We start from the raw sequence: 14,226 nt of genomic DNA, 5'->3' as shown, positions 1-14,226 counted from the left end.
TGCATACAAGTCAATGTTTACTAGGTTTCATTAAGTAAGGATTGCACGATTTCTCTCATCAAAACACAACTAGAAACAGCAGCCCATTGCTGCCTAACGTTTTCTCTCTGATATTGGCTTACTTTTCATAAAGCAATCAAAGTCCATGTGGTGGCAAGGGAACAAACATACCAGGCACCTCTGCTACTGGGCTCCAGTCACTCCAATCCTTGGGGCCAACAAACTGTGTTATATTAATATAACAGCGAATCTTCACATAATGCGATGTACACTCCAAAGGCATATCTGATGTCCAGTTCCAAGAAAGAATGATGTCTTCATGAGTCAGTTTTGAATAGTAAGTTACCTACAAAGTTTTCCCCAAAAAAGAGTTTATGAACACCTGTTAACAATTAGTTATCATCTTCCAGGTGTCAACAGAAAGGCAAATTAAGTGAAGTAAAACACAAAATCCTAATAGATATTAGGAATGTCCCACCTAACTCAGTTGTGTTGTGAATTTACTTGGACAAAAGCCTAAGATGCCACCAGCCAAGTAGACTGCCAGCCAGAAATACCAGAGGGCAGACGTTTGAAGGAGAGCAGGAAGCTCACCAAGCATTTGAAAAGGTAAATATTGCAACGCAGTAGCCTGGGCCTCTCCCAGTATTAGTCCCAGGCCACACATATTACCTCTTCTCCATTCCTAAAACTTAGAGAACAGAGCTATAAATTAGCCTGAATTAACTGTTGTTGCAAAAAAAAAAAAAAAAAAGGCAAATTGAACATTCAAAGACCACTAAGATTTCAGACACTGTTGTAGAAGCAAAGCAGAGATAATGGTGTAAAATATCTGCTGAAGTCATATGCAAATACTAATTAAAATCAGAACAAACCAAACAAACAAACCCAAACAAAACCAAAATGCAAAAACCAAACAAAAACCCCCCAAAAGACCCCCCAAAAATCCCAAACATATAAAACCTGTACTAACTTAAACACATGCACACAAAACAGACCAAAACAATAACAACAAAAACCCACAAAAACCCAAATGAAACAACAAACAAACAAAAGCCAAACCAACAACAACAAACACATACCTGTGACTAAGTACTGACGGTATGGTAGCCACTGTCCTCAAAACTTCGAAACTTAACAAGCAATTACCTACCAGAAGCATGACTACACTCGAGTTCTGCAAAGCTCTACTATCTTCATTATTCTCAGCTTCCTTCAAATCACCTCCCAGAATATTACCAAGGGCACACTTCATACATATGTTTTTCAAAAACAAAGTAAAGGACTTACTTGTGTGACTTTTTCCATTGCTTCTTTACGGAGTATCTGTATCTGCCAAAAGGCATCCAGTCCATACGGGAAGACTGATCCATTATCACTCCACTTCAGATTTAACGTGGAAGTTGAAAAGTCAGGTGTTAAACTAAGAATGCGTGGAGTGAGAGGAACAAATGCTTGAAAAGGAGAGAAGGAAAAAAGCCACATCCAAGTCATTAGTCAGCAATACCAGCCCTGCAGGTGTTTAACAGCCACATGTCTCTGCTCTCAACTGGCTAGTAGCCATGCAAACATGTAATTCAACCTCTGTAATTAGAATAAGATGGGCTCTGTCATTACTTGCACATGAAAGTTCCCAGGAAAGGACAGGTGCTAGTGAGTCATCATGTAGCATTTTCTCCTAACACATCAACATGCAGACGTGTGAGTAACTGGTCACGAATATGACTCTCCATAATGCATAGTAAGGAAGACATATCTTTCACAATCTTCATTCAGTGCTGAAGGGCTAAAGGAAACATGGCATCAGTCTTTGAAATGTACATGAGAACACATCTAGGGAGGGTGATGGAAAATCTCCCAAAGGAAGAACTGGGATTTGGCAACCAGCAAGAAAAATGGGACATGCAACAGAAGGTAGAGTAGGGAGAAAAGAAAGCAGAAGCACAGGGTGGAAGAAGCTCACATGTACCTCTGAAAAAAACATGAGGAATGTGATTTTAAGCTACAAGAAATATCGAAGGCATGACATGGTGATGACGACAGGACATGGAGCTTAAAGAGAAGCATCTCTTCTATGAATAGATCATGGTGAAGCAAGAAAGAGCCTGAGTACCAGGCAAGGGTTATGGTAGTACAAGGGTTATGGCAGTTAATTGGGCCTGGTGCAGGATAAATTCTAGTTTTAAAATGTGTGATTTATGCAACTTTGGTCCTGGTCAAGACTCTGAGAGCCTGCAAGGCACGGTCAACACACTACCTGTGATAACCAGAACCAGAGAGACCCACCCTGCCCAACATCAGCAAGATGCTGAAGAAGCCAGTGTGTTGCCCACATATTTTTGAGTTCAGTTTAGTTAAACTTCTTGAGCTGCTCTCAGCTGAAGAGAACACTGAGCCACAGATAAGAACTGTTACTGACTTTAGATTTTGACTGCACTACACTAAAGAAATAATCAGGAAAACTGAAACCAAAGACGAAATTATGAGCAAGTATAGCAGATGGTGCCAACACTGTCTTCAGCTTACAACTTCATCCCTTGGGAGGAAGGAAGTGGGGAAAAATCAAATTTATCTATGACTGCAATATGATGCAGCCTACCTCCCAAGCATAAGTGCATTTGCTCGGTTTCATATACTTTTGAACAGAATGGGTAAGTTGTGCATACATTAAGAAAACATGATCCTGTCAGGAGTGACACAGCTGCCCTTATAATTTTGTGATACTCCAAGAATAAACTACTAAATTCTGTAGCAGTTCAGCATTTAAAATTGGAGAACAGGCACTAAGAAGTTCATTCTTCCTTTACTGGGTCAGGTCTGAGCTAATGCACTTTATGCCTGATGCAGGTATTTGGGTATGTAGATTAGGAATGTATTTACAAATCCTTCCCATTTTACAATTATGAACAAACAAGCAGAGGAAGATGTAACAGTGCTGAACTTCGTTTTTTTCCTCATATTCTGCTCTTGATTGCTATGGTCTATGGATAGAGGGGTTTTCTTTCCACTGAAGGGGAAAGAAAACAGCCTGTTAGGTGTGGCAGATTCATATGGACTCAGCACACAAACATTTTACATACAGGAACACTACCAAAGAAAACTTCAAGTATACACAATTCTGGAGCATTGTTAATCACTGTGTAAAGGCCTTACATATACACATAAAACCTCATACATACAGATGTCCTTCTTCTGAATTTCAAATTCTTTGGTAGTCAAAGCAGTTCCAGAAATGCTGTTCGTGGTTATTGTCACTGTGGTGGAGCTCTCTGGGACTGGAATCTCCACCCTTTTCTCCTTAGTTTTAAAACACATTGAAGGTGGAAGGTCACTGAAAAAACAGAGAGGATTAAGCAGATATTTCAGCTGATAGAAAGCTAAGGCAAGCTAAGTCCTGCTTCTAGGACACTAATAAAACACAAATTCTCTGTAATATAACAGAGTTCCATGGCAAATCTGTGAAGCAGTAAGACTTGCATAGGCTTTGGTTAGTATCAGATTAACAGGCATTCCCTGTGTAGCAGTTGTATAATGCAGCTAGCTAGGTGTTAAGCCTTGAACTGAAAAATTGACTTTTTAACCAAAAGACACATTTTTGAAACCTTCAGTCACCATGAATCAATATTTCAAAATAAGCAAAATAATCCAAAAGTACTTCCCCTTCCCCCTCCCCTTACGTTTCCTGACTCTCTCTCCCTCCATTCCTTCTCAAACTGGTGGCATATGGGTGCAAAGAGCAGGTTCATCCATTTGTGTCCCCATCTCAGAGCAAATCTTTCAGCTCCCTTCTGCTGCTCAGCTCACAGGGAAAGAGCCAAGGGCAGTGGAGAGAACTGCTAAGATCCCAGATGGAAATACAGGCTGTGCATATTGTTTGTGCAGCGCTCCGCACAATGTGATCTGGTGTTTGTCTGCAGGTCATAGATGCTTACAGGAAACAATAATGGATGGGTCAAGTCCCTTTGCTCATTATCACTGATATGCAACTAGAAAGGCAAAAAGTTTGGAAAAATCCAGACCTTCCTCTTGGGGGAATGATGGGAGGAAGGCAAGCAAAGAGAACAATGCCAGACTTCCTGCTGAGGGAGTTACTCACTTATGAACTAGAACAAGATCCTGGAGCTCACATCAACTGGAGTCAAGAGCTTGGGCTGAACTTTTAAGATTCATGCAAGATTCTGGGCTAGTGGAGGCCAGCTGAGACTTGAGTTCTCAGAAAGTCTATTCCTCTTCTGTATTGAGATATTATTAGGGGATGTTTGGGTAACTGAAAAACAAAATCTCTTTCCCTCAGGGAGATCTCCATTAAGCTCAGTCCTCAGCCTCTCTGCTTCGGGGACCAAAGCCTGTTCTGCTTTGCTAAGGAGAAACGGCAGCAGCTACACAACCGTTCTTGTTTAGAGGGCAGTACCTCATGAACTCTACATTCCTGAACCCTGGCTGCAATGTCACACAAATGTGTTTTGGTTTTCTTTTGTGTAGAAATGATATCTGGCAATGCAGGAGGAATAACTAGATGCAGAAAATCAAACATGTAGGTGGAAGAAGTGCAGCCAAGCCCTGGGACCCCAAGGACAAGTCTAGGCTGCCTGCAGAATTTACAGGAAAAAAGACAGTACTAATATCTGGACTGGGGGCAGGATCAAGATGCAAAAAGGATTTGAACTCATCCCTAGCACATGACAAGTATTTGGCAGACCCACAGCATGGGGAATTGCACATGTAGTTCTCATTAGTGAAAAACACACTGAAGATTTAAGTTTTTTAACTTTTCTCAAAATTTTCAACTTTCTTTCACTTCGAGAAAGCTATTGTAGTTGTGGAATAATTTTTATGTTTCCTCTAATACTGTGCTCTCCAGACAGCTTAAAATTTATAAAGGTTGTAAGACAGCCACCAAGAGATTTTTCATGTTTTTCCACATGTGAATCTCAACACTTATGTCATATATTCTACCACTTTGGCCCATAGCATCAGGATTCACTTGTTCCAACTACAATTTCCTTTTGGATTGAACTTGGTATGAAGATGTCCCTCATGAAAACTCGGAACAAGGGCTAGGCAGACACACAGAGAAGTCTGAGTAAATGAAGTCTGAGTAAATGAGCTCTTCCAGCCCTTTGAAGAGACCAAGCAGGAGATTTTGGCAGAATTGCTAGCATGAAACAAGACTTTGCCAGAAACCCTGCCATTGCCTGAGCTAACAGTGCCTGTAGGGAGCACCACCCAAGGAAAACTGATGGGGCAATGCTCGGAAACAACAGCATCACAAATTCCATGGCCAGTGACTGAGGAATAAGTACACTTCCATCACAATTAGGTGGTTTTCAACCAGGTATGCAGCAGACTTACTTGGTAGTGTAGCAAAAGTCAGTTTGTCCATGTCTTCCTCTAGACGCGACATCCCAAGTACAGATCATTTTACGTAAATTGTGCGTTAGGCATTTCAAATTCTGAGAGTGCCTCAGAGAACCTGAAGTCATGTAAGAAATACAGACACAAACTGCAGGTCAAAAATTACCAACTGTAAAACACCTGCTGTTGTTCACATCTAGAGCCATTCTTTTTATATTTTTATTGAATGCATGTCTGGCCACTATTTTAAAACTATTGAATTATTTGTGTGCCTGATTACAGACAACCACAGACTCTCAGATTTCTAGAAGTGCCTAAAATCTGGGTTTATACTTGAGTCCAATGACACAGGCAGCTGTCTCTTTCCACAACAGCCATTCCGAGTCTAGCCTAATAAGCAGGCTTTGGGCCAATGGCAAAACCACAAGCTTTGGTGATAAACTTAATGAGTTTTTTTCTCTCCTCCATTGTCTCACATATAACGCAATTAATGACAGAAGGGCAATTGAAGGTAATGTGTGAAATTGTTGCAGATATCCGACATACAACAAGAAGGTCTCAATGTGGACATTTACACCAACTGCATATGCAGACTATCACAGTTGCATTACGGAGAATTTAACAGCCAACTTCGCACTGGTTTACCAAATCCCACTGGTTGCTGGAAAGCAGAGACCAGGACTGGTAGTACCTCCATCCCTAGGATGGTGCAGGACCACAAAGGTGACAGTCTTAGAACATAAAAATTGTAGGAAAGCAACATAAATGCTGTCAGGACAGAAGATACAAAAAAGTAACTAGTGAATTGCATTGCAATAAACTTACCTATCTCTTGGCTATATATTAAGCTTAAACATAAAATAGCTAGTACTAAAAGGCAGCGGAGGCTTGAATTCTTCCACATTCTTCAACTGTTGTTTTCAGAACAGCAGCTTCAGGCAGGAATAAATGTCATCTTCCAACAAGCTAGTCAGATCTAAAATTAAAAACAAAAACGAAAAAACCCTTTGAAATTCCAGAGCTGATACTCTGCAAACACCACTTCTTGTTCCATTTATTTTTCCTCTTCAGTACTGCTCCCAGGCATAGCAACTCCTTCCCTTTCTTTGTCTGGCAAATAAACCTTTTCACTGTCCCAACCACTCCTTGATTAACATGTTTTCAGAGAGGCGTTTCAAAGATAACCTCAAAAATCAAGACATGTAAAACCCAGTTATCCACAGGCCTCCTTCAGGACTACCTCAGTCCTTACCTGGAGTCCTGTGTCCAGCTCTGGAGCCCTCAGCACAGGAAAGACATGGACCTGTTGGAGAGGGGCCAGAGGAGCCACAAAAATGATCAGAGCTGGGACAGCTCTGCTGTGAGGACAGGCTGAGAGAGTTGGGGTTGTTCAAGAAAAAGGGGCCTCTTTAAAAGGGGCCTTTTTTTAAAAGGGGCCTCTAAGAAAGATGGGGACAGACTTTCTAGCAGGTCCTGTTATGACAGGACAAAGTGTAATGGTTTTAAAGGAAGAGAGATTCAGGTTAGACATGCGGAAGAAATTTTTTACAATGAGGGTGGTGAAACACTGGCCCAGGTTGCCCAGAGGGGTGGTAGATGCCCCATCCCTGGAGACATTCCAGGCCAGGCTGGATGGGGCTCTAAGCAACCTGATCTGATTGAAAACGTCCCTTTTCATTGCAGGCGGGGTTGGACTAGATGAGCTTTAGAGGTCCCTTCTAACCCAAACTGTTCTACGATTCTATGATTCCAGAAGAGAATAGACATGGCAGGGTATTCCCCTAGAACAGGTCACTTCAACTTAGATTAAATGTCACATTCCCAAAGCGTCCTGTGTACCATGAATGGAAATTTATTCTGCTTTGCATATGGGTTCAAGGGGACAGTACAGCCCATCTGTTTTCCTCTCCCCTCTGCTCACATTTGCTCCTCCTTGAAGTTACGGGATGCTCAAGACACTGCAGAACTAGATCTGATCACCCAGGATCAGAGGTTCAATACGGTGTTAAGTAATAATTTCTAGAGGGGGGAAAAAAAAAAAAAAAGAGGCATTTCTCTACTGAAAGTCACTTGTTGCTATAAATATTAACCTTAAGGTGAGAATTATCTAGAATACTCCATTTAATGTGTTATTTGACGATTAATGCGTTACACGTTTTCCAAAGAGAAGTTCAACAGGATCTGGGAAACACATTCAGTTCCCACACGTCAGCCACCATCAGCTTTTGTTCTCAAAAAGAAAACTGCAGGAATGCTCGTCTTAAAGCCCAGTCAATCCCTAGTGCATTTTCTCCCTGCCACCTGAAAGCTCTGAGGGCTTGAGCACCCTCCCAGAGACTGTAACTCCCATGTAGCAAAAGGCCTTCCCTTCCCTCGGTGAACAACAGCAGAAGGGACATCTTCATGTAAGAATGTAGCTGAGCCAGCCCCTCCTACAGAGCAGTTTTGTAGAACTTAATACATTTTGTCCAGGCTACTTCTTCCATGTCTCATAGTGGAAAGACTCCTGACCTTGTCTTAGAAGTCTCCTCTGAAGCTAGACGACATCACTGTGAGAGAACAGACCTTGCCTAAAAGCCTCTGAAATTTTTAAAGAAAAATCTCTTCACTGAAGTCCTCTGTGGCATCAGGAGTATGCTCCCTCATCCCTGCAATACAACTGTATATTTTTTATTACTCTTTTTTAAAGAATCCTCTCTCGGGGGACATCTGGGAATGCCCGAAATGCTGTTCTGGCTCTCGCCAATCTGCACTGTGCAAGGACAAACATTTCAGCAGTATGTCAAATAATCCAGAGTTGTTCACAAGCAGCCACTTTTTTCCTCTAGGTCTGCAATAACCAGAACGAGGGAAAGGCACAGGCAGCACAGGACCTGAGAAATGGTAAAGGCCAGTGTTAAATCTCCAGGGAAGAAACACCCTTACAACTTCACAATTATTTTATTTTCACCATGTTCTCAAGCTACCTGAAGACCTCACTAAAAGCACACTAATTTAAGCTATACTACCCCAACACACATTCAGTTCTTTTTATACATCAGTAAACTGCAATATCCGTGCCATGTAACTTGTTAGAGGCCAAATCAAGAAAGAAGTCTCACAAATTCATGTTCACCAAGAACTCACCAGCACATAAAATATAATAATATCTGCCTCAGGATTCCCCCACTGCATTTTGCTGTCACTCAGCATCTTTATATAGTGTTTGTCCACGTTACTAATGAAAATATGGGATCTTACCTCCAGCTTTAAACTTTGCTTACAAACCTCTAACTTCATAAAAAAACATGAAGACCGCTCACACAGACCTGGGAGTTACAAGAATAAAACTACTGTTTTCTAATTGTGAATGTACATGTCAATTATATGTTTGTTTTTAGTACTTCTTCAAAGGCCATTTCTGGTTTGTAGAAAAAACCCAAATCAAAATCTCAAACTTTAAATCAAAATTAGTTGACAGTCCCCTATCACCTGGCAGAAGTCAAGGAAAGAAAGGAAAGAAGGAAAGCACTGGTGCCACTAGAAGGAAAAAAAACCTGCATTGTGAAGTTAATTAAATCCCAAGCCTCTCACTTTCTAAACACATTATCTGTACAGGATTGTGCAAAATCTGTTGGGTTATGCCAGGTTTACAAGGTTGAATCAGCAACTACACGTGTGCACGTGTTTCAAGAAAATCTTCTGGTTGTCTGCATACTCTTTCGATATATAGCTTACTGAGCAGTCCCCCATATTGCAGAAGTTTTAAGAGTAACATCATAGCTGTGAATTACAAGAAATTTGAGTCATACCAAATTCTCCTAACTCAAGCATGGTTTTAATTTCTGTCTCAGAGTCAGGCATTGAAGTGAACCTATGCACTCTCATGCAGAGCATGATGAGTGTCTTGTAAACCACAATCTTTCGTAAGAAATGTAGACTCCCTGACTGTCTTCTTATACACATTTTATAGCTTGCTGAAAAGTTGGCAATTTGAAGCCTCAAGTTGCATAATTAAATGTCATTAGTCAGAAGAAAATATCCCCATTTATAGGCTTATTTTAATCATAAAGTTACAAAATAACTGAAGTAATTATAAATAGGAAGTTCACTTTCTTTGGATGAAAGCTGCCTTCAATCAGTTCCAAGGCTAATTCAAACAAGGCATGGAGGTTTTTCTTTACCCTGGATAGATACGAAAGCACGTTATCCTCCAGGCAGATATTCTCTTAAAATTGACAGAACAACGTAAGAGTCAGAGATACTTATTTAGGACAAGAAAGCTCAATGTTGTCAGAGGAAGGCAAAACCTTGACCAGGCCTAGCTGGAATGTAACAAGAGTAGCTGCTACTAAGTGTAAATGTCTTTACATTTTAAATTCTTTTTTTAAATGAGACAAAGAGGGATCAGCCCATTGTCTCCTCCAGAAAGAGCAACTGCAAGTAACACATTTTTAACAGGCATTCAGCTTAAAAAACACAAGCAATAGCACATCCCATAATGACCTCATTTCCCTGGGCAATCTATTCGTGTCACTTCACTGGGACTATTATTAGTGCTCCCAATGTGCTATACAACTATCTCTTGCTCCATTTTAAGCACGTTGCTTTGTCCTATCTTCAGCAGACAAAGAATGGTTTATCTTCTGCCTTGTAGCAACCTCTCACATAGAAGGTGGCTGATACCAGGTCTTTGCTAGCTACTCCCTTAAAAACTCTGTATGTTTTTCACCCTTTCTCAGTCTGTTTCTAGATTTCTGATATTTTCTGGAATTAATATTTCTCTGTGGACCAAATCTGCTGCATCCTTGGTTTTGAAATATTTCTGTTCCCTGCGGCCTGAGAATTACAAAGCACAATGAAGAAACTTTTCTAAGGCAAACCTATGCGTGGCACGTGTTTACACAGTCCATTCTATATTTGCTTTTCTCTCGACATTCAGACCTTGTTGACTCAATTACAGCGTGTGCTCCAGCCCCGGATACTACTGTATGAAGCTGCCACGTAGCTGTTTATCTAGTACTTCAGACTCCAATCTCATCCTCAAATGGACTGCAAACCTCCTGACTTAGCATGAGTATATTTGCACAGCAAATTAATCTTAAAGGCCTTGCCTAAAAAGTTCTTTCACTTTAAAATTTTAAAATAAGGAAAAAGCCTCCCATAAATCTATGCTAAGGAACATCATTGTGTATTTACCCAAAAATTATTCGCACATACCAACAGCAAAGGCACGGCAGGCTTCAAGATATGTTTACCTGTATTGAAGAGCTGCTACTAAATGCAGGATTCCACACTAACTGCTGGAAGTTACAGTACATGGAGGTGTCCTGGCTTTGCTCAGGGCTTTATGTTGTGCAGAGAAACTACCCTTGTGCCTGTGGTTAGAAAGAAGTAACTCTGAATTGTATTTTATGCAGATAAACTCATGAAGAAACAATTAGGTTCTGATTCTTAATCACCAAAGCCAAAGGAGGGTGGCCCTTATTTAAAACAGCTGAATACCAACTGTGCACTTTTAGATTCTATTTAAAGATGTTTTGATACATAGTGCACCTATGGATGATCAGATAGATAAGAAAGGAAAAGTACATTTGAGACATTAAAGTGCACCTGGGAAAATATCTGTGGACTGCTTTCCTTCAAAACCTTCACAGCTGTAAAGAAGGTTAAAGGTTCCGTGACAAGGTGAGAAAACGAGGGCAGCACCAGCTGTTTGACACTGACATGCTATGACATTACCAGTCTCTTTAGACTTCACTTCTCAAAGAGAAAAACAAGATAACTGGTATCTCTCCTACTGACTGTGTTTCATATTATGTATTTCTTGGCTCAACTGTTCTGCGTATCTTTTTTTAAAGCATAGCTGACCAAATGCTCAGTTATCATCAAAGGAAAGAAAAAAAAAAAAAGTATTCTCTTAGTTGTAACAGCTTAGTTCTCTGAGCATAGAAGTTCTCCAAAGCTCTGTTCTACATTTGAGTTTTCTGGTCGCTCAATGTATTTCATTGTCAAGTGCATGGAAACCACTTTGAAAACAAACAAACAAAACAGATTAAAAAATCACAACTCTTTCTGTCCTATTTTCTGCCTGCAATCTGATCTGACAGTCACAACCTTCCCAGTTTGGCTTTAATTAATTAATTAACTAATTAATTAAGTAGTTAATTAATTAATAATCTATGAATTGAGGATCAGTGGCCACTTTTTTTGTGTGTGTGTGCTCCACAAGCTGATACCAGAAAAGAAATGGTTGAAAAGGCAGCTTATACAAAATGTTTGGGGAAACTGGAAGTGGAGAATACCAAATGAAAGCATGAAACCAGTAAAAACGTATGTATTAATCATAATAGAAGAAATCTGTTTGTTGACAAATTTTCTCAAGTTACAACTTGTTTGTTTCTCCACAGTTAAGGGTATAGTCATAATAATTTACCAGCAAATAGAACAATAAAAGGGCTCAAGGAAATGACACCAAAGCACACCACCAAAAAATTCTAGAGACTGACAGCAGGCTCTATTTTTTGCAATAATGAACAGCCATCATGCCAAATACAGCCAGTCAGAAAAGCAGGTGCTAAGCATGTGCCTAGATCAAAACCTTATTGTTGGAAGAAAAATTATGCTGCCTAGCAGGTGGAAAACGCTCATTTTACTTGTCTCTGCCCAAAGATACAAACTTAACCCTCAAAGTGAAAGCAAACACGCCTATATCCAGATAAAAATGAATATATCACATTGCCATATCCTACTATTGCCAACAGAAAGCTTCCAAAAAAATCCCCTATCTGAAAGACCATGCCAGAAGTACATATTTCTGGGAAACCAAGCAAAATGCCAATACAGCTGACAGTAAAGACAACAAACACAGAAACAGAAGATGAACTGGCTTTCTTTCGAACAGCTTTGCTGATCCCATAGCCTTCAGTCTTTGACTTTAAAGCTAACTGAGTAATAAAAAGAAATGAAAGTAGAATTAATAAGATTCATTTGAGGGGGTTTGGCCATTTTTCAATACAGTACATTCTTCCACCTCCTCAAAAAAATTTCCAAAGTTGAGACAAAAATCTCTCTTTGGTAACCTAAATTCAGGCTTTCCCTCTCTGTTTTATAACATGGCAACATTCCACGTTATAAAAGATTCACAGGACATGAATCACTAAAACTCGTTTATAAATGAAGGCTGAATCCCATTTGGGAATCTGGCTTTCCCCGGTTCTGAGGAATTAATTTAAGAATCTGCTATTTCTCTTTCCGGAAGCTGATAAAATAATTCAAGTTGCCTATCTGCACTCTCCTAATCTGCCGCGGAGGAAAAGGAAACAAATACAAGGTGTCAAGACATCATATAGTGAATGTGCAGGGGTGCACAAGGCCAAAATTTCAGTCCTTCGAGACAAATTTTGTTTTGTTTTATTTTTTTCCTGTTCAGCACCAGGAGAAACATTCCCTCCTCACTGCTTCCTCTAGCTGCCAAACAGCAGCACCTGAGATGCTGGGAAGCCACCACAGTTACCTGGCAGCCACCTCAGCCTGCTTCTCCTCTGCAAGGTGAAGTGAGATGTCAGGACACAACACACAAGCTCAGCACAAGGATCGACACTTTCACAAATTCAGTTTCAAAGTTCCTGGTCACAAGCGCCATTTACAAAGGCAACCATTTTCGCCAGAAGTGTTACCAACGACAGTAAAGGTGCACCCTAGCTGGAGTAAATATTTCACCTGGCTCAGAGTCTAAGGCCAATATGCAGCTGCAACTGGTTTCCAGTATTTCCATTTCTTCCTTTCTTCTAATCCCAGGACTGTTAAACATTATGGAAATGTAAATAATCAAGCTGCAGACTGAGAAAGCTGGTGGATACTTCCAGGTAGAGATGAGCGTGAGAAGCACCCTCACCTGGCAAAGAGATCAGAGAAATCTCTTTGCATGGGATTTCTTGACTTCGGGAGGGTGATGGATGAAGACTACAGACAGGACAGGGATCAGAAAGGTTTGAAGTCATTCAAGGGTGATATTACGAAAGCATTCTGTCCCTGTTAGAGAGCACAATACACATACACACACAGAAAGAAACTGAGACCCCTAGGTATCCCCTCATAGAGAAGAAGTAGATGTCAATTAGTTTAATCATAGCAACGGAATCATTTTTGAGAAGGATTTGGAAAGCACAATGGAAGATTCCTTCAGGTTACTCATGTCAAACAAAAAAACAACCCATCAAACAAGAACAAGTCAGGTGGTTTATAGAGAGAATTGGGAAGAATATCCCTGCTGGGACAGCTGGGCTGGAGATAAAAAAGAGGCACAGTGATACTGAAGAGGCAGAGCAGTCAGGCAGAGCAGTGGACTGAAAGGGCAGAATGAAGCAGAGATGCTGTAGGAATTGATGATTAATTTTTACCACAATTAAAATTGAACTTATCAGATTACTTTTGTTGTTAGTTAGTTTGTTTGTTTTTCCAAGCTAAATATGCATTTTGCACACTTTGCCTTTTGTTTTCACTGAATTCTGCCTGTTTCCATTTAAATCATACGCAAATTTGGAAATTGTTAGTCCTACTGGAGTCATTTGCCACACATTGCTCAGGGTACAACATGGTCATTGCATCTGATGTTCCTAGCGTGAGATTTTTGGAAGAACAAAGACACTGACAAAAGAAAATTGAGTGTCTAACTCCCGAGTCTGGAAGTCCTTGCCCATATCAATTAGCCACCAAGCATGTGGTTAGATACAAGCACATCCATCACTACTAGGAACATAGTACTGCTGTCCAGATGGTAACAAGAGAAAACAAACTATTCTGAGAAACATAGTGAATCCTACTACTACCAAAACCAGATTAAATATGTTTTGGAATATCTGCAAGCCTGTTCACAATTTATTATTGTTA

General features: G+C 40.3%; 1 protein-coding gene across 5 annotated transcripts in view; it reads right to left on the bottom strand.

Annotated features, from left to right (window-relative positions):
• LOC136115456 (leukemia inhibitory factor receptor) overlaps positions 1-14,226 on the bottom strand; it is an 84,706-nt gene that overhangs the window by 20,845 nt on the left and 49,635 nt on the right. For all 5 annotated transcript variants that reach the window (XM_071802581.1, XM_065861583.2, XM_065861578.2 and 2 more), the window contains 5 exons: positions 6,181-6,331; positions 5,353-5,473; positions 3,180-3,331; positions 1,291-1,454; positions 172-346 (listed from right to left, as the gene is read on the bottom strand). In XM_071802581.1, coding sequence (XP_071658682.1) covers positions 172-346; positions 1,291-1,454; positions 3,180-3,331; positions 5,353-5,473; positions 6,181-6,259 — 691 coding nt within the window. In that variant the 5' untranslated portion in view covers positions 6,260-6,331. The remainder of the gene's footprint in view (positions 1-171; positions 347-1,290; positions 1,455-3,179; positions 3,332-5,352; positions 5,474-6,180; positions 6,332-14,226) is intronic.

Source organism: Patagioenas fasciata, chromosome Z, assembly GCF_037038585.1.
Source record: "Patagioenas fasciata isolate bPatFas1 chromosome Z, bPatFas1.hap1, whole genome shotgun sequence".
Lineage (NCBI taxonomy): Eukaryota > Metazoa > Chordata > Aves > Columbiformes > Columbidae > Patagioenas > Patagioenas fasciata.
This window is presented reverse-complemented; position numbering and strand designations above follow the sequence as displayed.